The following is a 25801-nucleotide window of genomic DNA, read 5'->3' as shown; positions in this document are numbered from 1 at the left end:
CCCGATCAACTTTGTCACAAATCCAAGTGCCTACTGCTGTTTCACTTTTAGAATCCCCTAGAGAGGTTCACGTTAGGGTTGACGTTTATAGAAATTGAGAATGGAGCATGCAGTACTCTCTATACGTTGGTGGTCCACCACACCCTCATACTTGAAAATCTTGCCGTCAAGGCCACGAAACCTCATGACCGACCAACTGTTCTTAGACGCTGAGTCTGAAAATGTTCGCTGCGGAAGCTGAGTGAACCCGTCAGTGCCGACATAATCAGACATGCCCACCGGAAAGTGCAAATCCGCAAAACGTCTCTCCACAGCACCGATGGAAAGATCATCGTCTTGTCGAATAGCCCTATTCATTGTCCGGTCAGCCTCTGCTAGTCTTAAACTATTGACGGGACCGGTCACCAACAAGAAAAAGAAAAGAATATAAGCGGCTTCATCAACGATAGATATCAGATGCCCCTTAGAAATTAACTTACAGAATGGCAAGGTCCTCTAAGCGGTTCGGAAACGCGTTACCAATATTACGCACCGTGCAAATCTCACCCCTTCTTCTTCCTGGTTCTAGAAGAGATATCCCTGCCATGAGTCGAGAGAGAGAAGCTTGGTGTTCATGTGTTACAAGTAGTTTGGCGTAGGTTCCGCAATTATTAGTTTCAAAGGAGGACAATGGTGTGCGCTCTTGCAATCTCACATCCGGGCCGGCTCGATTGCCGCACCTTATCCAATATCGGCTTACCCACATCACGTTACAACTTACTGCAGGCGGCTCCTGGGAGCTGCAGTCTACATCACTTACCGAGCTGGAAGAACCTCCGACATCTGATTGGCGAAAGTACGCTGTAACGACACTACCACAAAGGTTTACCGAGTCGCAGGCTCGCAGATCTGGGCTCTTCATCTCTTCGATGTGGCCCTCGCAACAAAATAAATGCTTCCTAAATATCATTGCAAAAGCTGAAACCGCGAATCAAGCGCAGTAGTGTACCTACTGAGTCCAACATCCTGCTGCATAGCACCCATGGTATGGGAATCTGAAGGATTGCCGAACCGGTAGGGACTGTACGACCGTACCCCTCCGTACTCGCTGCTGGGTATCCCTCAGCTTGCCGTCGCTGGATAATACACTCAAGTAGGCTCTTCACTTTTCACATCTTCACGGCCCGCCTTTTGTCGACATATCAAGGAACTTCTCAAAGGCCCAGAGTTGAGCTTGTCGGCGAGCTTCTTGTCAGTTCATATCAGGCCAGATCTTGAATCATTCTTCTCGGCCACCCTTCGGCGGTGCCAAGTGCGGTCTAGAGAGCCTTTAGAGTCTTGGAGAGCCGCGTTTACCCACAAACAGGACGAGCCTAAGCGAACTTTTGTTGACAGGCGGGCTTAGTGAGCTCCGAGCAGCGCTGGCCCCGCCATTCAGAGCGGCTTCTGAAGAGCTCTTCCCTGTCATCGGCCATGACTCAAGGAGCTAGAGAGCGAAAAATTCGCTCTGCAGGTCTTCAAACCACACCCATCACGCATTTTTTTAGAGCAGTAGCTTAAATAAAAGCATAAAAGGGTCTACTGCGGACATCTAGTCCCAACAGATTGGCCCACCATGTTCGGCTACTCGCTACATCTTCCTCCTTCCAAGGACATTCAGTGATTAACCAGGGGACGACATCGTGAAGACTTACATGCAGAACAACGATGGCGGAGGAGAAACAGACACAGCCAACGCTCTCGAGCGGCAACGTGGCGGGGCGCAATGACGCCGATACAGAAGCAAACCCCGCGCCGGCCGCTGCCGAGCATGTCGCCGCCGATCAGGACGTTGCGATAGCTATGGTGGGCGTGGAACAACACGCCATCGACCCGGCGGTCGCAGCCCGAGCTGTGCGCAAGATCGACTTGTTCTTGATACCTGCTATGACCGTCGGTTATGGCCTGGTATACTATGACAAGGTATGTTTGTTTGTTACCAGTCCTCCTCTTCAAGCCTCCCAACTTTGTATCAAGCATTCGAGCTTGAGGCTGATGGGTGGCAATGCAGGCCATCCTTGGATCTGCCGTCTTGTTCGGCATGACCACCGACCTCGCCCTCTCCGTGACCGACAAGTCCACCACGCCGCCCACCGTCGATACCTCTCGTCTGTCGTGGGCGACCTCCCTCTTCTACTTCGGCATGCTAGCGGGACTCTATCCGATGACTTTTCTCCTACAACGCTTCCCAATTGGCCGCACACTCGGCTCCATTGTCTGCCTCTGGGCATTGGTATGCATGCTCACCGCGACTGTCACCAGCCACGAGGGCCTATACGCACAACGCTTTTTCCTCGGCTTCGTCGAGTCTGTCATTCCCACTGGGTTCATGTGCATCGTTAGCGGATACTATACACAGTCAGAACAGTCTCTAAGGCAGAGTTGGTGGTTCAGCAGCACTGGGTGGTGGACAATCATTGGAGGCGCATTGAACTACGGGTTTGCGCAGATTACCGGCGGAGGGCTTCAGCGGTGGCAATACATCTACTTGTTGGCCGGGTCGCTTACATTCCTGTTTGGTCTGTTCTGCTTCGTCGTGCCAAACAGCCCCGTTAGCGCGTGGTTCTTGACCAAGGAGGAGAGATTCGCGGCTGTCGAGAGGTTGAGATATGGCCAGACCGGTGTTCGTTGCACAAAGTTCAAATGGAGCCAATTGAAAGAGGGGCTCCTCGATGTCAAGATTTGGCTCATCTTTTTGATGATGGCGTCAGCGTAAGTCTCTCTGCTTGAGCCACGAGTGGAATTGCTTGTCTAACAGAATTCTAGCTACTCTGTGAATGGCGCAGTCTCAGGCTTTGGTCCGCTCATCGTGTCAACCTTCGGCTGGAGCACCCTCGATTCCATTCTATTCCAGTTCCCCCTAGGCGGAATCTGCCTGATCATGATTCTGCTCACAGGATATTTGGGCTCACGCTTCCCGAACATTCGCATCATCATGCTGATTTTGTGCTGCTTGCCTGTGATTGCTGGTTGCGCCATCATCTGGAAGAGCGCATGGACGTACCGTGCTGCGGCTCCCGTGGTTGGCTACAGCATCATCGGCTTCTTCGGTGCCGTAGTATCGCTAATCATCACTATTGGCATGTCGAACGTCGCCGGGCACACAAAGAAGAGCTTCATGGCGGCGACCATCTTCGTTGCCTACTGTGTAGGCAACATTGTGGGTCCACAATTGATCAAGTCACAAACGAAGAGCCGGCATTATCCTGAGCTTTGGACTGGGTTGATTATCTGGTGAGCATTAGAGCGAATTCAGGGTGATATTTAAATGTACTAATTCGCATAGTTATTGCATCACGATCGCCTCATCTACTGCGTTGTATGTGGTGCTCAAGAGGGCAAACAAGCAGAAGGGGCTGCTAGAGCAAGACGATTCCGAACGAGCGAAGCTGGCATTTCAGGATCTCACGGATAAGGAGAACCCGTATTTCAGATACGTGTTATGAACACTGAAGCAAAAGACAATTTCAGAGTATTGTGAGTATTCTAGGTAGTGTTGAGGGAGCACCACAGACATGATAGACATATACCCAGGGACAATATAGAAGAGAAACAAATACAACAGATTCAACATCATCCATCGTTCGAGGGTATCAGTAGCAGAGAGCGCATGTGGCCTTGCCTATGAGGACATGGGCAGTTCTTTGTCCATAGAAGGGAGCAGCGTGTGTTGGTCCGAGATATACTCGGAGCAGAGTGCAACTTTCCGGCGAGGTATGAGATATCTCACTGTGGATACGGAGCCTGCTGTTGAGGGTATGTCTGCTGCGGCTGTTGATATACCTGCGGGGTTTGTTGCTCGTACGTTTGCTGTGGGTACGGCTGCTGAGGGTATGTCTGTGGCTGCTGGGCTCCCATCTCGGTTCCTGGCGCTGGCTTTTCGTGTCCTGCGACACCCGCCTCTGTCTTTCGATGGCTTAGGAGAGCCAGAACTTTGTGCAGAGCTGTTAGCTTGCGGCCGAACCGCTAATAGCTCCCTACTCTGGATTGTAGGTATTTGACGTACCAAAGAAGACAAGCGTCACAATGAACAGCAGCCATTCCAAAGCGCCTAGGCCTGCCGCCGCTTTGACACAGTCTATAGCTCTCTTCGTCTTGTTGATCTCACTCTTGACGTCGTTTGGGAGATAGTCACTATACCCAGAATAACTACCCAGGTACTTCTCCGCCTTCGCGAGGTCAGAAGCGTTGTGCGCAAGGACAGCCCAGCCAGCGAGCCAAAGCACAACGGTCAGCCCCTCAGCAGCGCTGTACTATGTGTTAACAAAAGTGTTCGAGCGGGAGCCTATACGCAAAAGTGGGAATTGTGACAGGACAAAAAAAGTATTACTTACACATGAGCCCAGTAGTTGTAGGCAATGGGGAAGAAAAACGTGCTAATGAGTAGCCAGCCGAGGAAAAGGAGCGTCCATGCGAAGAGGAAGAAGCTGAATGCTAAGTAAATGGTACGTCAGCCATTGTAATCAGTTGCCGGTGTCATCTCCAAGAAGTTGGCAGCTTACCGAGACCGTCAAGCTGTACGAGGTATTTGTTAGCCGGAATAGGATTGTCACTACTTTTGTGATGCGACTTACAGCGGTGGTGGTACCAAATGTATCGGTTGCGTACCCAGTCAGGCCAACAATGATGATTGCAAGAACCTAGCAGCAACGCGTCAGTCATGTCTCATTCCCAATACAGATAAGGTGGACTCACGAGCTGAGCAATGCGGATGAAGAAAGTCCACAGGGGCTGGGGTGGGATATGGGATCGAGAATGCCCGTCTTCGGACTTTAAAGTCCAGAAATTTCGCTTCGTGTCCAGCGGCATGTTGAGTGTCTTCCTGAGCAAATTTTCAGTAATACGGGTTCAGATCCAAGTTTGATAGTGGAATCGCAATCTGCAACAGGTCTCAAGAATGGCGTTTACCTTGACAAGTCTGGAGGCAAGACAGCATCCTTTATGAAAGAAATGAAAGCACCCAAGACTCACCAAAGTTCGGCCCCCAATCTGTCACTCAGCTAATGCACCTCATGCAGATTTATTGGCAACAGCTGTTGTGACATGGGTGGAAGCGTCAAGTTTGGGCCTGGATGTATGCCACACCAAAGGACCCTGATTCGGCGGAGTGATGTTATTGGGTCAGCTTGGGTTAGGGAGTCTGGCTCGTCCTGGCCGGCCCATGGCTACGAGTGTCTCAGATGGGACATCGGGTAACGTGCAATCTGCTTCTATATCATACGTTGGGAAAGAATGACTGGATAAGGAGACCAGGCCTTAACGGCCAAGACAAATCAGCTCTTAAAGTGACTGTGGAAGGGCGTCCCAGGTTCCGCGCCTTGTGTTTCTAATGTGTTGTCAGGCGTATTCGGAAACATGCTCCAGGACAACAGTGTGCACTATCACAGATGACAAGGCTGGCACAGTAAATAAGACGAAAGATTACACTTTAACAGCACCTCGACCTCCTAGGTCGCAGCTCATGTCGTGCAAGAGACGCCATCTCTGGCGAATCATACAGAAGGTCCTTGCTGCATTGTCCTCTCGGCAGGGCAGATCCTCACTGGAGTCGGATGATGGACCCCTGCCTGACGGACACCAATCTGTCCGCTCTTACAGCTCCAAGTGCATGAAGGAGGGGTCGTGCCGAAAAAGGGTCATTCAACTACCGCTCCTACATGGCCGCACCTGCATCAGGTCTTCCGCTGGGATTTCCTATCTATTTCTATGTCTATTGGGATCCGCGTCCTGAATTGAGACGCTCCGCGACAGACGATGACATGATGTTCTGCAGCCTGTGAGACAGCGCGGCGCACGCATCTTATATGTCTGGAGTTCGCAATTGGACACTACCTTCAATCAAGAGTCTACAGATGATTCTGTTTCCCTTGGCAATTGCGATGTTGACCTTGTAGGCCATCGGGCAAATTCTAAGGCAGCAGTGCTCACGCTGCCGAGCCTCTCCCTCGTAATATTTCCATGCGTGCCACCCTCCCTGCTTTCAGCCCAAGCGGGGTTGCAGTCCCCGACGAGGCTATGTTTGTGTCCCACGATTCAACGCCAGTGTCTGATCTCTCAATACAGCTAGCCTTCCGAGGTCGATGATATTGGCCATGATAAGGTACGGCCACCAATAACATAGGGCGTGAACCGTACATATCCAAGCGGTGAGGGTGATCTCGTGAGAAGAAAATATTGAATTACCTATCCGTTTGACCTTCCCGGGGTGTCTGGAACGAAGTGCTTCATGAGCGTCTTATTCCCCATCCCTTCCACCCTGCTGCGGTATCTGTACTCTGCTCTCCTAGCCTTGTCCGCCTGTTTCTTTTGCGTAGCGAGTACAGCCCGTTGCTCGGCAGCGGGAAGATGCATCAAGGCGGTTCGATCATTTACGCTGAGTCTCGACAATGCCGTTGTGAAAGCAGACTCGCGCCTTTCCGATTTTGTTAATGCGCCAGTGCGAAAACTGGCAACGATCTCTGTAGCAAACGGGGCTGCGTTTGTCGACCCAGGCAGTGCAGTTGGACTTTCACTCTGGCCCGGCTGCGCTTGGGTCTGCGACCGTTGCGGCCTTGGCTGAGGTGCCGACCGGTGTGAGAGAACCTTTCCGGATGGAAGCCGGAGCGAAGAATCATCTAGTTGTATCCTGGAAGCGGCCGAAGTCTTGAGCTTTGCTTTCCTGCTCTCATCTTGCTCGTCGTCGCTTTCTTCTGTTTCTCCACCACTACCCTCGTCGTCGGATGAAAGGTAGAAATCAGCAAACTCGGAATCCTCCCTTTCCACATCGAATTTGCAGTGACCCTTGCCCATCATGTGCTGTTGTACGGCATGTACGCTGTTCCTCTGCGTGCCGCAGTACAAGCACTCGTGATATCCGAAGACGACCAAGTGCAGATACCGGACCAGTGTCTCCAAATCCACGACCAGACGGCTGTTGTTTGGTATGAACAGACCGTGGGCCCTCTGCATGTGAGATATGCTCTCGTCGAAAGATGAAGAGATGGCATTGCAGAAAAGACATTTCTTTGGGATAAACTCTGGCTGCGGCTCAGAAAAGTCATCATTCTCCGAGATATCAGATGCTCCTCCACTAGATAATCGGTCTTGTTCCGAGTCTGTTGCTCGCATTCCCTGTGTAGCCCTAGTACGATGTTGTGAGTAACAACAGTCTGCTGAGCGCTAGGTGAATCTGGCATACATGTCCTTAGAATGTCCAGGCTTGAAGCCTCTTGCCGTACTGGCATCCATGATGGGAGGTGAATATTGCACACAATTGGCCGTGGACGATGCAGCTTTCCTGAATGCACCACTCTGTGACGAAAAAACTGCCACGTCCGAGGTTGAGTCTGTGGTTTCTTGCTAGGAATAATGATAAGGTAGTGCTTATGATCGCTTTATAGGTCTTCAGTGTCCTGTCCAGTAGCGTTGTGGTCGTGCCAGCAGCGATTGTTTCATTCTGCTTCGGCACCGGACCCGAATCGCCACACAGTAGTGCGTGACTCAGGCATCTCCTTTATCAAGTCAATGGGCATTAATCGAATCTCAAGAGCCTGGCAATCATTCGAAAGGATTGCAGGTGAGTGGGAATTCGACGATTTTACCGCGCCAGAGCGACGCCGGTGAGTCACCTGCCCGCCAATTGCCAAACGGCCTTCCTCTTCGGGCGATCCGGCAATTCTGAGGCCACCGCCGGCCGCAACCCAAAGCAATGCCGGGGGCAATCTTACGGAGCCGGACTCCGAGATTCGTGGCCTAATGCCGATTGATCGGCTTGAAGGATATCCAGAATGTCAAGAGGAACCCAACGATATCAGCAAAGACACCATATGACGAAATGCCATTGAGTATGGTACACACAGACGCTCACGACTATAGCTCTTGTTCCTAACAGGTAGCTAGGGTTATAGCTACTGCGAATGTCTCGAAAATTGGTGTTGATAATATTTCAATGCTATCTCTGAATACAATACCACAAGGCCAACACTAAGACGCCAGGTGAAAACACATTTCCTGCAACTCCAATAACAGTCATATCATGCTCGGTTGTTCATACAATATTCTTCACATGGACTTCTCTGCGAAATACCTCCCACATTCACCGATGCCAAAGACGTGACATCTGCAAGCATTATAATCCGGACAGCTACAATTAGTAGCATCAGGATCAGCACGCATTCACCAACGGGGAAAATAGACATACTGATGAAATGGCTGCCCAAACCAGACATGCCACAGATGCTCCAGTAGCCTCCCGCTCGTCCTGCTATCCAGCGGCGTCTCCAGCAGCCAGTCGCGCAGCCTCAGCCACCACTCCCTACTCCGCCGCCGTATGGCCTCTCGGCTGACAGCAAACTGCGCGCAACACGGCGCCGCCAGCTTCTCAGGGACGGCCTGGCTCTTCTCCTCCGCGCTCAAGAACTCATCCAGCAGTGTCGTCAGGTGGACACTGCGCCCGGCGGCCCTGAACTCGCGCAGCTCGACGCGGTGGTCGGCGAGCGGCACCACGTTCTCGCATCCGGGGAGGCAACGCGCCGATGCGTAGCCCTGCTGCACGACGTACGAGGCGCGCAGGCTGGCGACCTCGGCGGCGCTGTCGAGCTCCTGGTGCCAGGCTCTGTGGTGCGCGTGGTGGAAGAAGACGACGTCGGGCAGGGCGTCGTAGTGCATGATGATGTAGCTTAGATACACCATGGCTTCGTTGCCCTTGTTCGCGGGCACGGAGAGGGCGGGCGACGCAGGTGGTGCATCGACGACGTACTTGTGTAAGGCCCAGTCGTACGGCACGAACGAGAGCCAGGAGGTGTCATCGGCGGATGTAGACGCAACCACAAGGGCTTTGGTGTAGCGAGGTTGGTTAGACTTAATGAATGGAGAGAAGAGCAAGCGCACTGTCACAGTAAGAAAGATGGCAAGGAGAAGAGGGCGCAGAAGAAAAGAAGCGGCAGCACGGAGCTGCCTCCTCAACGAGGAGGCGCCCATGATAGGGGAGCGAAGCTTGCGATAGACGAGGCCTTGCTCGCCAAGGGATGCAAATTGAATCGCACTAATGAGGAACCGACAAGGGAAATGGAGAGATCGCGAGAAGCCAAGAATATCCGCCAGATGAAGCTGCTCGAGCTCTCGAGCTCTCTTGAGATAGCAGCGATGGGGGACTGGCGATCCGCAAAACTTTGAGACAGTTGCTGTATCAGACACTGCAAAGAGCTCGAGGACCCTGAAGAGCGATGCCCATTGCGCCAATCGAAACGAGAAGCAGCAGGCAACGTGTTTCTCGCATCACAGCTCAACCAACTGGCCAGTGTTTCCTTGCAATAGTTTCTATTCTAGATGATGATCATTTGATGTGTTGCGTAAAAGAGCCGGGACCAACTCCGGCACTTGTAGGTGTTCCCAGATCCTACCTAGCCATTATGATGGGGGCTATCTCTTCACCACCATACGTTGAATCCGACGTATATCTAGCATTGCGAGGCCTGTTTCTAGAAGAGATCTAGAGCTCGACTATGAGGCTTCCCTTGGATGAGTCTAGTCGCCGAATATGCTGTTGTGTTGTCGGCAATCAAAACATCCCTACCTTACCTAGGTACGTAAGTGTATTAGGAGCGGGAGAATGTGAAGTGTGGGGTTGGTGTCGCTGCACAGCCGCTGAAATCTCCCGAATGCCGAGCAAAGAGACTCCTCCTCCAGTGTTATAGTGGAGTGACCGCGGCGGGTAATCGGGGTCACGGAAGACATCACGCGACGCTCTAGTATTCCCTCAGCTCTGAATAGCTTCTCCAGGTACAAGCTTCCACTCCTGTGACATCGCTTGTTCACAGCCATTGAAGCTATCGCCGCGACTCAATTGACTCATCAGCCGGCCAAGCAAGAGGAAGCAGAGAATTCCAACATACAGTCACGATGGGCCTCATCAAGAAGACGTTCTACACGGGCGTCCTCGGCACCAGCGCCCTGGTCGGCTACCTAGCCACCACCACCAGCATCATCTGTCCGCTGCCGCGCAACGACCCTATCTGGACCTCCAAGGTCTACAGCAAGTACAACATCCAGAAGAACCCGTCTACCCAGGATGTGTGCATCAAGCGCATCCCTCTCAGCAAGATTCGCCCCGAGCTATTGCAGAACGAGGGCGACCTGGCCGTTGAGTTCTGCCGGGGAGTCTGGAGCGGATGGGGTGAGTCTCTCATCTTCTCCGCAAAGCTCTCCATTCATCATTGGATTGGCTGACACGATACCCTCTCTTCACCAGGCTACGCCATCCAGCGTCGATATCTCTCCCGCAAATACCAATCCGAAACTCCCCAGCAGCTATGGAGCCCCCAACAGCTCGCCTCCTCGACCTACGAGCAAGGCACCGCCATAACGGACCACTTCGAGGTGGTCGAGAAGACACCGACCTCCATCACTGTTCGCTGCGGTGACTCCCCAAGGAAGCAAGAGCCGCGCGACTCGGACGGCCTGTTCGTCATCTACGCAGAAGTGGACCGCGAGCGCGCCGAGGTCGAGCTCGGCCTCAAGAGCTGCTTCTTCATCAGCGCCCGCAAGGTCGAGGGCATCGTCGGCCCTATGCCCGTCTGGATGGAGAAGCTGCACACCTGGTACAGCCGGGTGCTCATGGCCAGTGGCGCGAGCAAGGTGATGCGGTAGATAAAAGGACGAGGAGTGAAGAGAGGGTGGCAAGGATAGAAAGCACTGCGGGAATAGATTTGGGGAGGATGATTTGCAATGTTACTCCAGAGGAAGAGCAGAGGGGTGGACGGATGTGAGGCGCGATGCGCCTCATCGTGATGGAACACACGTGAAGAACATTTCGCATCTGGTGTACATACAGACTTACATTTGCCTACATATGCTCTGTCGTTGAGAGAAGTTGCTGGAATAGATGGCGGCAGCAACTTGGCTGCTCGCATTTCTTCAGATTGCTTATGCTGTATGCTTGAATAATGAGCTCATCCTGCTCTCTTTCAAGATCGGAAAAAGGAAAGTTCCATGCAGTAAATTGCCGTCATTGGACTGTTGCTGGTGCAGTACCTACCGACCGCACCTTACGCAACTGGGGAAGTGATCGCGAACCACCGGCTAGTTCAGTAACTTTGTCTGCTCAAGGTCCGTTCAGAGCATATCTCTTATCATAGAGCGGATCACATGTGCTGAGTAGGTGAGGATACTCCCGGATCGGTATTTACCTCAAACTGCTTGGTCTCAAGCGATGCAGCTCGACGTATCAATGAGCGCAAGTATGCCGAGTGGCGTTCTGAGAATCTCAATCCGAGATCGCAGAAGGGCTGATCCGTTTTGCTCAAGTTTCTCCAAATAACTTCCCTATCCAGCGACCCAAGATACCTGGGGACCCTCTTATGAAACAGGTCACTTTGGAGAGCAGCAAACCACTACAAAGAAGATGCCGGGTTTGGCTGGACTGGTAGACTTATATCGTTCTGTCATCTGCTCCAACAAACGACATGACAACTTACATTACACCTTACAACTGCGAATGGCGGGGTCAGCCGAAGCGTCAGATACCATGGACAGACGCTGATGTGGAAAAGGTGTGCGATCTCTCTATTACCTGTACGTACTGGAGTGGTCAAGTTAAGCCTCTTCCGGCATGTCCACCCGGCCCCACGGCGGTCGACGCACCTTAGCACGCTGGAACGCACACACCATCGGCAAAGCAGGACCCTGATGGGCTTAGATCATGGCCGTGGGAAGTCTAATCTATCAATCTAATTGCACCAGACCTCCGGGAGAGGGACAGAGGGGCAGACAGAGAGAGGGGCAAACCTGGAACGGGACACGCCAACCGTGGGGCTTTGTCAGAATACGCCGGCTCTGATAAGAGTTGGGGACGAGTAAGTAATGTGGGTTAACTAATGGAAATATCATGGACTTGAGAGACCTGCTCGAGAATTATAAGAGAAACGCAGATATCAGATTCCCCGTCTGATAAAGGGAGAAAGAGACATCCGAGGTAACTTGGAACATTGTCGTCCTCCTCCTCTCTTTCTCTATCACGCATATGGTCAACAATATCAGCGAGAATTATACACCACATACGCATTCTTCTACAACGGTGACCACTCAGCATCAGCTTCCTGACGGTTGCGCACAATTGTCCGACGCTGATGAGATTCTTGATATCTCGGATCACTAACAAGAGCTAATCAGGATCCTCTGCATACCTACCTCGAGGTTGTGTAGCGTTTCTGAACACACTACGCTCCTTGGTATATCTTCCTCAGTCGCTGTCCATCATTTATTTTGCACTTCTCTATTATCATCCAACATACATACTTTGAGGCATTTCAACCCGCACTCCACCTGAACTCCAATTACACGGCATGTCTCCCTCGGCGGTTGAGACAGACCCGCCTGCCCCGGTCCCTAACGGAGTCAATGGCAAGAAGGTCGCACATGCCACCAATGGCACCAACGGCGCCGATAAGCCGCCCGCCTACCAATCCCATCCGCTAGGCCCCCTCACAGCGAAGGAGATCTCACAATCATCAGCTCTGATCAAGGGCCAGTGGCCTGAGGGCACCCTCTTCCAATTTAAGGTCGTCACGCTGCTGGAGCCGGCCAAGGCCGAACTGATCCCGTATCTCTCGGCCGAGAAGTCTGGTCAGACACCAACGGATATTGACAGGAGGGCATTCGTCGTATACTACCTCAAGAACACGGTCAGTAAACCCCTGCTGGTATGGAAATCGCATGTGCTGATAATGCTATCCAGGATAAACTCCATGAGGCAGTTGTCAATCTCAGCAACAATGTTGTAGAGAGCAATGTTAGGTTAGGGCCTTTCATCCATGCCAATGGAGATGGAGAAGAGATTGTTGCCATTGAGAAGGTCCTACTCGAGCATCCCGATGTCCTTGCGGAGTTGGCCAAGCTGGAATTGCCGGAAGGCTCTGTCGTGGTGTCAGATCCATGGATTTATGGTTGGTGCCTATCTCTGCGACTACACTCATGACTATCACTGACTATGACAGGCTCTGATGGTATCAAGGAGGGACTGTTTTATGATGACAAGCGTCTGATGCAATGCTTCCTATATATGCGCGATCCAAACAACTCTTCCGAGCCAGACAGCTGTCACTACGCGTTTCCACTGCCTATCTCACCCGTCATCGACCCGGCCACACTGGAGCTGATCCGTATTGATATCCTGCCAACCGGTCTCGACAGCAAGATTGAGCCCATCAAGCCATGGCAGCCAGTCCCAGCCAATGAGTACATCCCCGAGGCGCACAACATGCGTCCAGATCTCAAGCCTCTGCGCGTGGTCCAGCCCGAGGGCGCCTCGTTCACCGTCGACAAGTACTCTGAGTTGGGCCACACCATCTCGTGGCAGAAGTGGCAGTTCAAGGTCGGCTTCAACCAGCGAGAGGGCATGGTGCTTTACGACGTGCATTACGACAGCAAGCCCCTCTTCTACCGTCTCTCGCTCTCCGACATGGCCATCCCATACGCCGATCCTCGACATCCGTTCCACAAGAAGGCCGCCTTTGATCTTGGCGATGTCGGCGCCGGCATCATGGCTAACAATCTCAAGCTGGGTTGCGACTGCCTCGGCTCCATTTACTACATCTCGGGTGTGCTGCCGGACAGCAATGGCGACCCGGTGCCATATCCGAACGTGATCTGCATCCACGAGCAGGACTCTGGCTTGCTGTGGAAGCACACCAACTACCGGACGAACCGGGCGTGCGTGGTGCGCAACCGCGAGCTGGTGCTGCAGACGATCCTGACGGTCAGTAACTACGAGTACGTACTGGCATGGGTGTTCAACTTGGCGGGCGATGTGACGTACGAGGTGCGGGCGACGGGCATCCTGTCGACGCAGCCGGTGGACCTGGAGCTGTCGCAGACGCCGCACCCCTACGGCACCGTCGTGCACCCGGGCGTGCTGGGCGGCTATCACCAGCACTTCTTCAGCCTGCGGGTCGACCCCATGGTCGCGGGCCACGGCAACCAGGTCGTGTTCGACGACGCGGTGCCGCTGCCGCGCGACCCGGTCGAGAACAAGTACGGCGTGGGCTACACGGTGCAGCGCACGCCGATCACGACGAGCGGCGGCTACGACCTGGACGTGGCGCGCAACCGCACGTACAAGATCACCAACCCGGCGGTGCGCAACGCGGTCAACGGCGCGCCGGTGGCGTACAAGGTGATGGTGCCGCCGATGCAGGCGATGCTGGCGGATGCGGAGAGCTACCACCACCGGCGGGCCGAGTTCGCCGACCACAGCGTGTACGTGACCAAGTACGCCGAGGGCGAGCTGTACGCGGGCGGGCTGTACACGAACCAGAGCCGGGGCGGGACGGGCGTGCGCGCATGGGCGGGCCGGCAGGACAGCGTCGAGGGCGGCGACCCGGTGCTGTGGGTGCAGTTCGGCATCAACCACATCCCGCGCATCGAGGACTTCCCCGTCATGCCGGTCGAGATGCTCAAGGTCATGCTGCGGCCCGTCAACTTCTTCGACAGGAACCCGGCCCTGGACGTGCCGCCGAGCAGCCAGGAGGTGAACCAGAGCGTGGGCCTGAACAAGGCGACCGAGGGCTTGGGGGGTCTGAGTCTGGGAGGGCAGGATGGCAAGATGGCTGACTGCTGTGCCACGCATGGTGCTGTGTGAGCGTCAACGTTTGGAGAGGAGGAGAGAGGGACATCGAGGAGCATACGGCAGCACCTGCATACATGATGAGACTGGGAAGCGTAGTCTTAGGTTGGGGGGAGTGGTGCAGAGACGGGGCGTACTGTAGCTGTCCATGACACTGTTGCATGATTTCTCATACTGCCATGACTATTTATTCATCTACCTAGGTACTCATGAGGAGTCTTCTTGGTGATCTTGAATATGAAGTTTCGGATATGACATGCCTTTGTGAAGCACGTGGGACTGGATGAGGACTCTTGTGAGACGACAATGTTGATTACCTATAGCAGCAGATACACGACACCTTACACCTTATACTTGTTATCCTCATGTAGTCATCGTAGGACGCGAATTGCCTACCAACTATATTGTTGAGCAGGCCCTCGTGTCGATGAGTTATCCTATCAGTCAATGTAGGCATTCCGAATTGATTACCTGTCTACCCACCCGGGTACCATGTCTACCATGTGTACTCTTTGGGTGGTGCCCCATCCCCCACTTGAACCCCATCTTGACCGACTTCGCCACCCCATTTCTTCCTCTTCCTCCTTGCACATCTACTGTACCTATAGGTACAAGCAATCGTACAAGAGCCATCGCCTGCGTCGCTGTGCGTATTTATTCACCCCTCATATTGACACATTGCGGGGTATCTCTCCGTCCACCGACTTATTCTACCCCTCCCCGGGGGCACTTGAAGAAGTAAACTTCTGCTAGACTGCATCACAGTACAATATCAACAGCAGCAACACAAAGTCGAAGCCAGCCCTGTGCTAGCAGCCACCATGGGGATAATACACATTGTCATGTTCTCGTTCCAGCCTCTGGCCACGCCCGAGGAGGTCAAGGGGGTATGTGTTTCTGTTCCCGGTTCTCTCGATCCGTACATGTACCCGAACCCACATGTCTCACCGGGCGAGACATACCGAAGTCCAGGGCTTGTAGGGCTAACTAAAGTCATGTCAGGTCTGCAACGGCATGCTGGAGCTCAAGGACAAATGCCTCCACCCGGAGACGAACAAGCCGTATCTGAAGATGGGAATCGGCGGCATCAACAACAGCCCAGAGGGCATAGGGGTAAGCCGAAGTGCATCTTCAATGTCATATTGCACGGGCAATTAACAGTCTGACACTGATATGCAGGGCGGCATCACCCACGCGTTTGTGAGCGAGTTTGACAGCGAGGAGGACCGCAGATATTATCTCGAAAAGGACCCGGCGCATCTGGCCTTTGTCAAGAGCATCTCCGGTGTCGTCTCCAAAGCCCAGGTCGTCGACTTCAGCCCGGGCGTCTTCCAGCTCTGATCTTATAAGCAAGCGCTTTCACTCTCTTGAAGGGACAACGAACGGTATGTCCAGTGAAGAGGAAGAGAGGCGGGGGCAGTTTGGGGGCGAGATGCTACCTGAACGAACAACTGTCCGTCCAAGTCCTGTACAAAAAAAAATACAAAAAAAAAGATGCAATACCGTATCTGATCACAGATTCCTTGCATTTGCATAGGTTGTGTCGCAGTAACGTCGAACAAATTGAAGCTTGTTATACTTGACTCAAGCTCTGTCATTTCCTAGATTCCGGATAGCTTCATCTTCATTGTATCTCTTGCCGTGTCCATCAGCTCTTTCCTTCAGGGTGTCACCTGCCGCACCTAACTAAAAGGTCGCTAACTGGAAAGCTTATTACCCCGCGTGGAAGGTGCGTTTTCAGAAGTACCAACGCTACGTCATAAGCACCAGGGGGTACCGCACCTTCCTTCCCGCCCACCTGCACCTCCAGGGCTGCACCTTCCCAGGCTCAGGCAGGGAAAAGGCAACAGCCTCATTCGCTCCTTCCACTCGCCGGCACAGTCACCGTATTCGTTCCTGCCTTCCCACCTGCAAGATATACCTTCCTACCTACCTACAGTAGGTACCTCCCTTTATTCATTATCACGAGCCACCTCATCTATTTCCTCACGAAGTGCGATAGCATCCCCAATCCCGCGACGACAACGACAATATTCATCGCCTGAAACATCAATAGAGTTCAACTCTCTGTATATTCCAACCTGCAAACTCGACTGGATCTCTCAAGACGCTGTCGCGGCGAGTGGACGCCGCCACAACCAATCGTTCCACCTTACCGAAATCAACTCGACCATAGTCCATCCACGGTTCATTGCGCTTCCACTTGAGCCTCTCCAGCTTTGTATAATCCCGAGCTTATCTGCAACTTCGTCCTCCGACATTGCACACGATTAGTAGACCCAGGTAGAGATCGACCATCCACCAACCAGCGCCAACATGTCGCAACCGGTGTCACATCCCACCCTCATCAACCTTCCGCAGCCTCCCTCTAACCCGGACACTCCCTCTGAGATGCCGTGAGTCTTATGCTCCTCTCTTCGCTGTTGACCATGGCCAGGCCAGGCCAGATCATTCATTCTTTGCTAACTCGTCTGCGCCTGTCCAGCGGCACACCTACATCCACTACGACATCCCTCTCTGCTCTCTCCACGACTGCAATCAAGGATGGCCACCGAGGTCATGCTCTCCCCACAACCGGTCACCGTGGTCACCAACACCACTCCTCCACAAATAGCCTCGATGCCGAGCGCGCCGACCGCATCTCCCGACTGACCGGCCTCTCCTCCATCTCCGGGTTGCGCGCACCCATCGGCTCGCACCAGTCGCAACACAATGCCAGCCTCCAGACCACTCCCACGTCCACGGGCTTTCCCGGCAACGTACCGCCTCAGGTGCTCGGTGTCCCTGCCTACTTTGACTCCAACGGCCAGCCCGTCGCCGTTACCAAGATGAGCACCGTGGGAACCGCCTCGGCCACCGAGAGCGTGGGCGGCCGCACGGCTACCGACCTGAGCGGCGTCGGTCAGAACGACGACGGTGACCAGGACATGCGCGACGAAGAGATGAGCCTCGATACGAATTTCCGTGAGATGGACAGCGTGAGCGGATACATGGGACAAGGCCCGCCAGACATTGATCCCATGGACGAGGACCTTACCAATCGGAGCGTTGGTGGCTACGAGGACCGTATGAGCGATGACGGCTCAGCTAGTCTTGTCGGTTTCGGTGAGGGCGCAAATAGCACCATATCCGGCCCCATCTACGTGAGACGACCATTACCGGGTGGCATTGGGCTGGAGAGGAGCGCATCTGGCTTGAGCGAGGGTGCTACACTTAGTCGGCAGAGGTTTGGCGACCGTGAGGGCGGCGAGACCCCCATCAGCGTAGCCGCTGCTCTGGAGAGGCGGGATGCTCGAATGGTGGATGGTGTAGCCACAGACGGCGTTCACGTTCCTGCCGGTGCAGCTGCTGCAGACGAAGACATCTTTGTTGATACAACTACAAGGGGGCCCGTGCCTGTTGGTTCCGTCCAGCCAGGCCAACCGAGTGCCATCCGCGAGACTCAACAACCTCATTCACATCAGCATCAGCAGAGCTCTACAGCCCGAGAAGATGCTGAGCGCCTTGTTCGAGAGAGACTTGAGCGCGGCGAGTCACGGACGAGCAACACTGCAATGGGGGCCTCTGGCGTGGGCGGAGAGAGACTGGGGCGTTTCTATTTTGAAGAGCGAAAGTGAAGCTATGCAAATGACATCTCATTATGACGATCGACGTCACGGATTACAATGGGGGTTTGGAGCAGGAGAGATAAGGTTCCAGACACCAGAATCTTCTACCTCGATCTAAGAGCCACTGTTTGAGTACTGAACTCTGGAGAGATCTTCATATGGTACATGATACATCATCTCAATGCTAGATGCTTGCGTTGCTTAGCCTGGATAGCTGAAGGGTCGATGCTTTTTGTGACTGCGTCGCGATCAGATTAGAGCAGGAGCCCAACGGACATGAGGCATGATTTCACGAACTAAGAGCCGAGACGCTTCGCTTATGCTCGTTCAGCTTTGTATTTGTACGGTCAATTGGTACGATAGTCGGTCTGTAGCAATCTCAAAGGACTTTGATTGTAGCTCTACGTACTCCCATCACGAGATTGATGTCACCTAAACCCCAGGCTTGCGAAGCTTTGATTCCAGTCACACACACCCCTCTTGATGGGAGAACCCAGCCACTTTTGGAATCACAACCCAACGCAGCAACCTTATCCCACATGATGTGCCTAACCCCGAACACCTAGTTTGAGCCCGACTACACGGCAACGCCACCGGAGGGGCATCATCCCGGTGCTTGGGACAACTTTACCAAAAGCAGGAAGCCGTTTGGGCAGCATCCTGAGAGTTTAGTGGCTGCAGCATGCGTCGATCGTGAAAGTTCCGTTGGAGGGCTCTGGTTGGTAGCCTTGTTGTTCAAGTCGGGACGGCCGAGAAAGCTAAGCATACTGCGTTTTTGTTATCCAGAGCATACGAATGATGCGAGAAGCCATCTAGATGATATTCTGAGAGCCTAACCTCTTGCTTGTTGGTATCCGAATCTGCCTTGGTCAAGCAAGACAATCTCGCTGGTGTTGCAACTTCCCGCGTTGGGCCTGGCTCTGCGCCACGATGTCCAGCAATCGGATTGAAACAGCAGTTTTATTTCCAATGAGACTACGCAACTTGCTTGGTCGCCTTTGTACCTCGTCTGAACATGTCAGACATCATAGATTGCATCCCCAATCGTGGGATGCAGGAGCATCTCAATCTTTACCCTTCACGACATGGTCTCTCCTGTCTTGAGGCCTTTTTGCTCTGCAACCTTCCACTTTTGGCTGCCGAGTGAGAGCCTGATCTCTCCAGAATGTTGCTTCAATTCTTCATATATATACCTAAAGCATCATGGATATAGATCCTTAGGATACCAATTGCTTGGCTTTCCAGGGCGGACTATTTGGTGGGCTGGTTTCTATATAACTATTCAATTCTTCATCTCTCCAAGACCATGGTTTCAGTGAATTCGCAATGGGACAGCCAAGCTACACATTCAACTTCACATATAGGCAATCCCCTTCAGGCAGTGACCGCGGAAGCTGGAACGCCTCATTCAGCGACTTCTCGCAAATAGCAAACTACCAAAATCCAGGGACCATAGAGAATTCGTCTGGCTCGCAGCCTCGGGCCTACATCGAAGGCGTCGAGGAGACCGAACACTCACCAGCGCCAATCATGAGTGACATCAATAGCTCGCTCCCTGGTTCGGAGCAAGGTGGTGAGGCTGGCGAGTATCATTATGACTGGTACGGTACCAAGACGCCTTCAGGGACTGGCTCGGTTGACGGAGATTCTTCCTCTCACCATGATGGATATACAAACCAGCCAGGAGACTGTGGCGCACCCAACTATTATGGAGAACGCCCCTACACAGACAACCCAATAGACGAAGTCTATGCTCATGAAGGTCCGGTCTACGCCCCGGGAGGCCGGAGGCCAGTGATTGCTGTCATGGGTAGAACCGGAAGTGGCAAAACAAGCTTCATTAAATCTATCGCTGGAGATAAGGCGAAGCACCTTGTCATCGGCAAGGACCTCCACTCTTGTATGTTTTCCGCTCTTCATTTCCCATAATGACCTCAACACTAAAATTGTATTGTAGGCACCCATGAGGTCGAGAAGGTGACTTGTACCGTAGGCGGCATGGAAGTCGACCTTATCGACACGCCAGGCTTCGATGATACGAAGCTCAGTGACACCGAGGTGCTAGCCCGCATTGCTGACTACCTCAAGTATACCTATGACGAAGGCATCCGTCTTACCGGTTTGATCTACCTGTATCCAATCTCGAACAACCGCATGGATGGTTCTGCAATCAAGTACCTCAACGTCTTCCGTGCCCTCTGCGGAGACGAAAACCTCGGCAATGTGATCCTTGCCACGACCATGTGGTCCAAAGTCTCTTCGTCTGAGGGCAAGGAACGAGAGGCGAACCTCAAGAACGACTTCTGGAGAATCATGATAGACCATGGATCTACTGTGGAAAGGGTCTCCAAGCACCAGGACCCCCAGAAGGACAAGGCCCTGGTAGAGCGACTTCTTCCCAAACACACAGTCGTCCTTCAGCTCCAGCAGGAGATGTCCGAGGGCAAGAAGCTGGCCGAGACCACGGTCGGGTCGTTGATATTTGAGAAGCTCACCAGGCGCGTCACCGAGCTTGAGAAGGAACTTGAGCTGACGCAGGCGGAGTCCAAGCGCGCGATCAAGAAAGGTATGCATTGGACACAATCCATCACCCCGAGATTTAGATCAGGCTACTGACCAAAACATAGGAAACAAGAAGATGGAAGAGTCCTTCAGGAAGGAGATCAAGAAGCTCGAGAAGAAGCTCAAGAGCCTGGAGGATGAGAAGATGGAGCTAACGACGCGGCAGCCGGCTCGTGTGCCGAAGAACGCAAGAGGCTTCTGGAAAGGCCTCTTCGGTATGAGCTGGACGTGTGTCTACAACTGCGGAAACCGGACAAAGTACTCCGGCTTCTGGCAGTGTGAGAATTGCGGTGGAGAACAGAACAACACGAGGTACTAGTGATCTGTTTTAACACTTGTTGGAAAGGATAATGGATTTGGTTATACTATTTTTGTTCCATCTACTTATCTAATGAAATCTCTATTTGTTCAACCTCTAGGACTTCAACAACGACACACGTTCTATCGGTCCTAAGAAAATTCATCCATCGCTTACCCTTCATCACCAAAAAACAATGTCCCAGTGATATCTACTCAGCAAGGCCCGTCTGCTTATCTGTCAAATTTCGTACTTAACCCCCTTGCCATCTTCAAGCAGTTACCATATCAACTCTCAAGCCTCTAGCTGCAGCGTCAACAGAGCTAGCAGTTGAAAGCGTCTCGCGGTGGCCCTGATCCAACTCGATGGCTTCACCAGAAGACCCGGCTGCAGCGTTCGACCTGTGTCGCATCGCAGGAACAAGCTGTCGCACGTAGTGTCCCACGCTCTTCAACTTCGGCTGATGGAATGCTTCCTGGATGTTCTCGAGGGAACGTCCACGTGTCTCGGGCATGTATGCAGCAAGGACGAGAACGGTTCCGAGAGCAAGACCGCCGAACAGGAAGTAGGCCCCAAAAGCAGACTTGTCGAGTAGGATGGGAGTGAGGATGGCAACGAGCCAGTTTGTGAACTATGGACAACAATCAGTGAATATAATAAGCGAAAGGAACAACATGACGACTTACGAAGCTGAGGCCCGAGGCAACACTGTTGGCTGTACCCCGAGTGTGCGAAGGCTGGATCTCGCTGGCATAAATCTTGCCCACTAGACCCCATGTTGCACAGTAAGTCATTCCGAAGACGAAGACAGCGACGATGACAATCCATCTCGCAACGCCGTACGAATGCACGACGCCTGCAGCATAGAGAATTCCCATGAGCAGCATGCAGCCTGAGAGGACAAAACCTCCCGAGATGGCTGATGTCCTACGTCCCCATTTGTCAGCAAACATGAAAGCCGGGATGGACACGGCAAGCATGAGAATTGCCGACACGCCTGACGCCAAGAAAGATGCCGTCGAAGATGACAACCCGGCTTGCGAGAAGAGAATTGGTGCATACTACGAGGGTCAGTATAATACAGCACGAACGGAATCCTACTTATGACTTACATAGATGACGCCGTCGATGCCAGAGAGCTGCACCATACCAAGAACGAAGAGAGCCAAGATCGTCCTCGCGCGATAACCCCTCGTGAAGAGCAGCTTGAAGCTTTGCCAAGGTGACATACTCGGACGTTGCTCAGTGGCAGTGAGGAATCCGGTCTCAGCTTCCGTCATGGAGACGTTCAGCTGCTGGAGAGCGTGGATCGCTTCGTCCCGTTTCCCATGCAACATTAACCATCTTGGCGACTCAGGCAGAATCAAACAGCTCGCACCGAAGGCCAAGGCTAGACCTCCCTGGATCACATAAGGCAGACGCCACGCCATGCTGGATTGGATGTGAACGGTGCCGTAGCAGATGAAATACCCGACACAGACGCCGGCCGTAGCCATGAACTGGGGCATTCCAGCCAGCATGCCGCGAGACTTGGCGGGTGCAATTTCAGTGATGTAGACGCTCACGTTGGTCAAGTAGACGCCTTCTCCCAAGCCTGCTACAGCTCTGCCGACGAGGAACTGAGCGAGAGTGCCTGCTGCGCCCTGCAAGATCACACCAATTCCGAACAAGATAGCGCCGAGAAGGATCGTCTTCAACCGGCCAAATTTGTCTGCAAGATGGCCCGCCATGATTGAAGGAACAGAGCCAGTCAGCATAATAAGAGAGACTGTAAAACCGAGAAGAAAAGGCGACAGCTCTCCAATGGATTCGGCAAACTGCGCCATGTTTGTGATTGCGCCGATGGACCCGGTGTCTAAGCCATTGAGAAGGCCGCCATTGGAAATAAGCACTGAGGCTAGGAGATATTTGGGGAGACGCTTGCCCTCCATTGTGTGTGAAAGGCTCGAAAGTGATATCGTGTAGCCCTGATATTGCGGTCGGGTGTGATATTTGAACACATTCATATACTCGTCAGGACGTGGCGAAGATTGTCGGTGAGTTGAGATACCACGATACGACGACTGATCTACATACGCCCTTCCCCTCCAATCCTTCCGTAGGAATGCGACGTCATTAGAGCCAGCTTTACCTTAGCATTAGGGTGACCCGCGCCGCTTTGCCAATGCCGGGCGGGATCCGAGCAACGGAGGTGGGATGATGACCGGTACTAAGCCGGCTTTAGACAGTCAAATCGATCTTGGCTGATGCGTGCTAATAATCCCCGGGTCGAGGAGCCTGGTATTGATAACACAACAATCTCAGTAGGATTAAGCAAATTCAGTTCTTGAGATGTTCATGCTCTAGCGCGTTCAGTAGCTACTTTGAAATAGTCGAAATTCAATAACAGAAAATTAGCGGTGAAGTAAATGTACGAATATTCAACGAGGTCGCATTGGTGCTACCTGACAATTCCTCTGTAATAATGGAGATGTTGATGGTTACTGTGTCACTCTCACTTTCTGTTCACAACGTGTTGCAGCTCCATAATCCTAGAGAAGCAGACATTTCACACACCTACCTAGATACTGTCGTTGATTAGCTTCAGCGATTCATTCACATAGCCTAGGCATTAACTCTAGCAACTCACTTGTCCTAGACGTCTATAGACAAAGCCCATTTCGCTTACTGATGCCTGATCTTACAAAATTTATATGGCATTTATTGTTCAAATACCTTGGACGAAGTTGGTCGACTTATACCGTCAGCTAGTGTGACAAGAACGTGAAAGGCTTCTATAGGGTATTATGTGCTCTGAGATTCACTTGCAATTGATACCACACACTTTTTGACCTCGGTGTGAATATGAGTATCAACAGTATTCACCAACCATCTAGATACCATTTCTCATTATATTCTCGCTTAACACCTTTTAGCTTCAATTTCGCATTGCTTCCCCTTCATACTCTCAGGTTGGGCAATTACCGTGACAATTACTAGGGGAAATAATCTTATTCCTTTCGAACTCGCCTGGCTACCCAGGATCCTGGTATTGATTTATGCGTGTCATTGACAAGGTCTAGGCCATGGTCTTTGGCCGATGCTAGCAAGTCTCTGACATCTTTCAGCCCCCCTTCAAACTACCTTATCTGATAAGATAGCCAAGAATGGGGAAATGGGATCCATCGTGCCCAGGTGGTGGATCGATATTCTTATCTGACGAGGTCAAAGAGCGACGACTAAAAGTAGAAATCTCTCGTATCATATCCTGTTTTAGAAATCTCTGGCGAAAGTGGCTAGATTGTTCAATACCTCCAAGCACTGACATACCGTTCGCGATAGACTTCCCCGAACCTGATAAGATCGAAATTGGTGAGTATTAGAGAAAGAATAGACTAGAGTAATCTATCCTTCATTACTCTAAGGGTGTTGTTAATCAGAATGATCAGAAGAGTTTTAGCACTATGTGTGTAAGTCATCGAAAACAGGATCAATTGACTCCCGGCCCCCTGATGCCTCGGATGCATGGAATCCTTCCGCATAACGGAGGGTTAATGACCCACAGGAGAGAACCGGGAACACGGCTGTTGTACCCCTGTTCTGTAATCCCAGTGCCGTGTCCGTATAGCGATCCGATGCTCTGGATACCGTGGGATTCGCCTTTTGTAATATGCACTACAGAGACTAGGGACTAGAACGGCAGGTTGAAGAGAAAGAGGCAGCTGCCTCCCATTCAGTAGCCAGGCCATTCGGTTAGAAAAAGGGATCTTCAGGGTTAGTCAGGGGGCAGCTGAGCACTAACAACCGTCCCCACACACACGTCTCCAGCCACTACGGGTCGTGGCGTCCAATAGCCTCGACATTGTCGATTGCCATGCACAGCCAAGAAAGCGGCATTTCTCACACCTCCCTCTTGCAGTTGCAGGGGGCGTTGTGACTGCACTGCCCGGTGTCAGAAGCTTCCAAGAAACTTCAACAGTCGCAGAAATTGACGTTTCCACGTGGCCACCGTGCTAGCGCAGGGGGCAATCTGTCACCTCCATGATCATGATGTTGATAGAAGAAGCACGTAGATGTGTCAATTGCTCGGTAATGACGGCATGACTATGAACTTATGTGACCGAGGCCAGCAGCGCTACCGACTCTCGGACGGCAAAATGGCCAGAACGAGAAGGCCAAGAGATAACATGGTGGAGACTTCATTCAAGCACAGATGTCTTTTTACTAGAGACATACTGTCATCGCTCTATGGATCCCACCAGCGACCATTGTGTGTCAGCGGCTCCCCGTTTGACACATGCGAGACATAAAGAGAAGAGATCTTCCCCTGTCCATTTCCACGTTGAAGTGACAGCTCGGCGTTCTTTAACCTACTTTGACCCGCTTTCAGATAACCAGGGCCTTATCTGGGGATGTCGATTCTTTATTGAAATGCGATCGTAGAGGGGAGCCCCCTTTTTCATTCGTCAAGTCTACGCTTTACCAGGAATCTGCAACGGATCTTCACCATGTCGCCTTTCTTGGTCGAGTCATGGACGTGGTATGCGATCACATGGCTGGTCGTGGCAGCAAGGATGTGAGTATCACTGTACGGTCCTTGCCAGAAATGTGAATGTATCAGAGTCTGACTTACTGTTAGGGCGTCTCGAGTCCTTCTTCAAGGATCATGGAGGAAGCTTCAAAGTGATGATGCTCTAATGTTGTTCGCCATGGTATGTACTGACTTACTAGCGGGCA

At 52.5% G+C, this 25801-nt stretch overlaps 9 protein-coding genes across 9 annotated transcripts; 6 read left to right on the top strand and 3 right to left on the bottom strand.

Moving 5' to 3' along the window:
- Positions 1-1686: 1686 nt before the first annotated feature.
- On the top strand, positions 1687-3464 carry UCRPA7_1076 (putative allantoate transport protein; the record flags this gene model as incomplete). The annotated part of the gene is made up of 4 exons (XM_007913653.1): positions 1687-1941; positions 2030-2730; positions 2785-3252; positions 3305-3464. The coding sequence occupies 4 exons, from the start codon at positions 1687-1689 to the stop codon at positions 3462-3464; spliced, it is 1584 nt and encodes a 527-aa protein (XP_007911844.1).
- A 531-nt stretch (positions 3465-3995) lies between these two features.
- UCRPA7_1075 (hypothetical protein) lies at positions 3996-4827 on the bottom strand (the record flags this gene model as incomplete). Its single annotated transcript, XM_007913665.1, has 5 exons — positions 3996-4266; positions 4353-4452; positions 4521-4533; positions 4593-4658; positions 4714-4827. The coding sequence occupies 5 exons, from the start codon at positions 4825-4827 to the stop codon at positions 3996-3998; spliced, it is 564 nt and encodes a 187-aa protein (XP_007911856.1).
- A 3345-nt stretch (positions 4828-8172) lies between these two features.
- UCRPA7_1074 (hypothetical protein) lies at positions 8173-8976 on the bottom strand (the record flags this gene model as incomplete). The annotated part of the gene is made up of 1 exon (XM_007913663.1): positions 8173-8976. One exon carries the CDS (start codon positions 8974-8976, stop codon positions 8173-8175), a length of 804 nt encoding a protein of 267 aa, XP_007911854.1.
- Positions 8977-9897: 921 nt separating this feature from the next.
- Positions 9898-10644, top strand: UCRPA7_1073 (putative fad linked oxidase protein; the record flags this gene model as incomplete). Its single annotated transcript, XM_007913658.1, has 2 exons — positions 9898-10171; positions 10247-10644. The coding sequence occupies 2 exons, from the start codon at positions 9898-9900 to the stop codon at positions 10642-10644; spliced, it is 672 nt and encodes a 223-aa protein (XP_007911849.1).
- A 1694-nt stretch (positions 10645-12338) lies between these two features.
- On the top strand, positions 12339-14632 carry UCRPA7_1072 (putative copper amine oxidase 1 protein; the record flags this gene model as incomplete). The annotated part of the gene is made up of 3 exons (XM_007913657.1): positions 12339-12677; positions 12731-12938; positions 12990-14632. The coding sequence occupies 3 exons, from the start codon at positions 12339-12341 to the stop codon at positions 14630-14632; spliced, it is 2190 nt and encodes a 729-aa protein (XP_007911848.1).
- An 806-nt stretch (positions 14633-15438) lies between these two features.
- On the top strand, positions 15439-15958 carry UCRPA7_1071 (putative stress responsive a b barrel domain protein; the record flags this gene model as incomplete). Its single annotated transcript, XM_007913660.1, has 3 exons — positions 15439-15504; positions 15620-15730; positions 15797-15958. The coding sequence occupies 3 exons, from the start codon at positions 15439-15441 to the stop codon at positions 15956-15958; spliced, it is 339 nt and encodes a 112-aa protein (XP_007911851.1).
- A 975-nt stretch (positions 15959-16933) lies between these two features.
- On the top strand, positions 16934-18234 carry UCRPA7_1070 (hypothetical protein; the record flags this gene model as incomplete). The annotated part of the gene is made up of 2 exons (XM_007913654.1): positions 16934-17013; positions 17103-18234. 2 exons carry the CDS (start codon positions 16934-16936, stop codon positions 18232-18234), a joined length of 1212 nt encoding a protein of 403 aa, XP_007911845.1.
- A 1521-nt stretch (positions 18235-19755) lies between these two features.
- On the top strand, positions 19756-21106 carry UCRPA7_1069 (putative p-loop containing nucleoside triphosphate hydrolase protein; the record flags this gene model as incomplete). Its single annotated transcript, XM_007913655.1, has 3 exons — positions 19756-20125; positions 20183-20791; positions 20853-21106. The coding sequence occupies 3 exons, from the start codon at positions 19756-19758 to the stop codon at positions 21104-21106; spliced, it is 1233 nt and encodes a 410-aa protein (XP_007911846.1).
- Positions 21107-21356: 250 nt separating this feature from the next.
- Positions 21357-23016, bottom strand: UCRPA7_1068 (putative mfs sugar transporter protein; the record flags this gene model as incomplete). The annotated part of the gene is made up of 3 exons (XM_007913656.1): positions 21357-21716; positions 21772-21851; positions 22317-23016. 3 exons carry the CDS (start codon positions 23014-23016, stop codon positions 21357-21359), a joined length of 1140 nt encoding a protein of 379 aa, XP_007911847.1.
- Positions 23017-25801: the final 2785 nt, after the last annotated feature.

The sequence above is a fragment of the Phaeoacremonium minimum genome (assembly GCF_000392275.1).
Source record: "Phaeoacremonium minimum UCRPA7 unplaced genomic scaffold PA7_03_scaffold_60, whole genome shotgun sequence".
Taxonomy (NCBI): domain Eukaryota; kingdom Fungi; phylum Ascomycota; class Sordariomycetes; order Togniniales; family Togniniaceae; genus Phaeoacremonium; species Phaeoacremonium minimum.
Note: the sequence above shows the minus strand (reverse complement) of the source record. Positions and strands in the feature narration are given on the sequence as shown.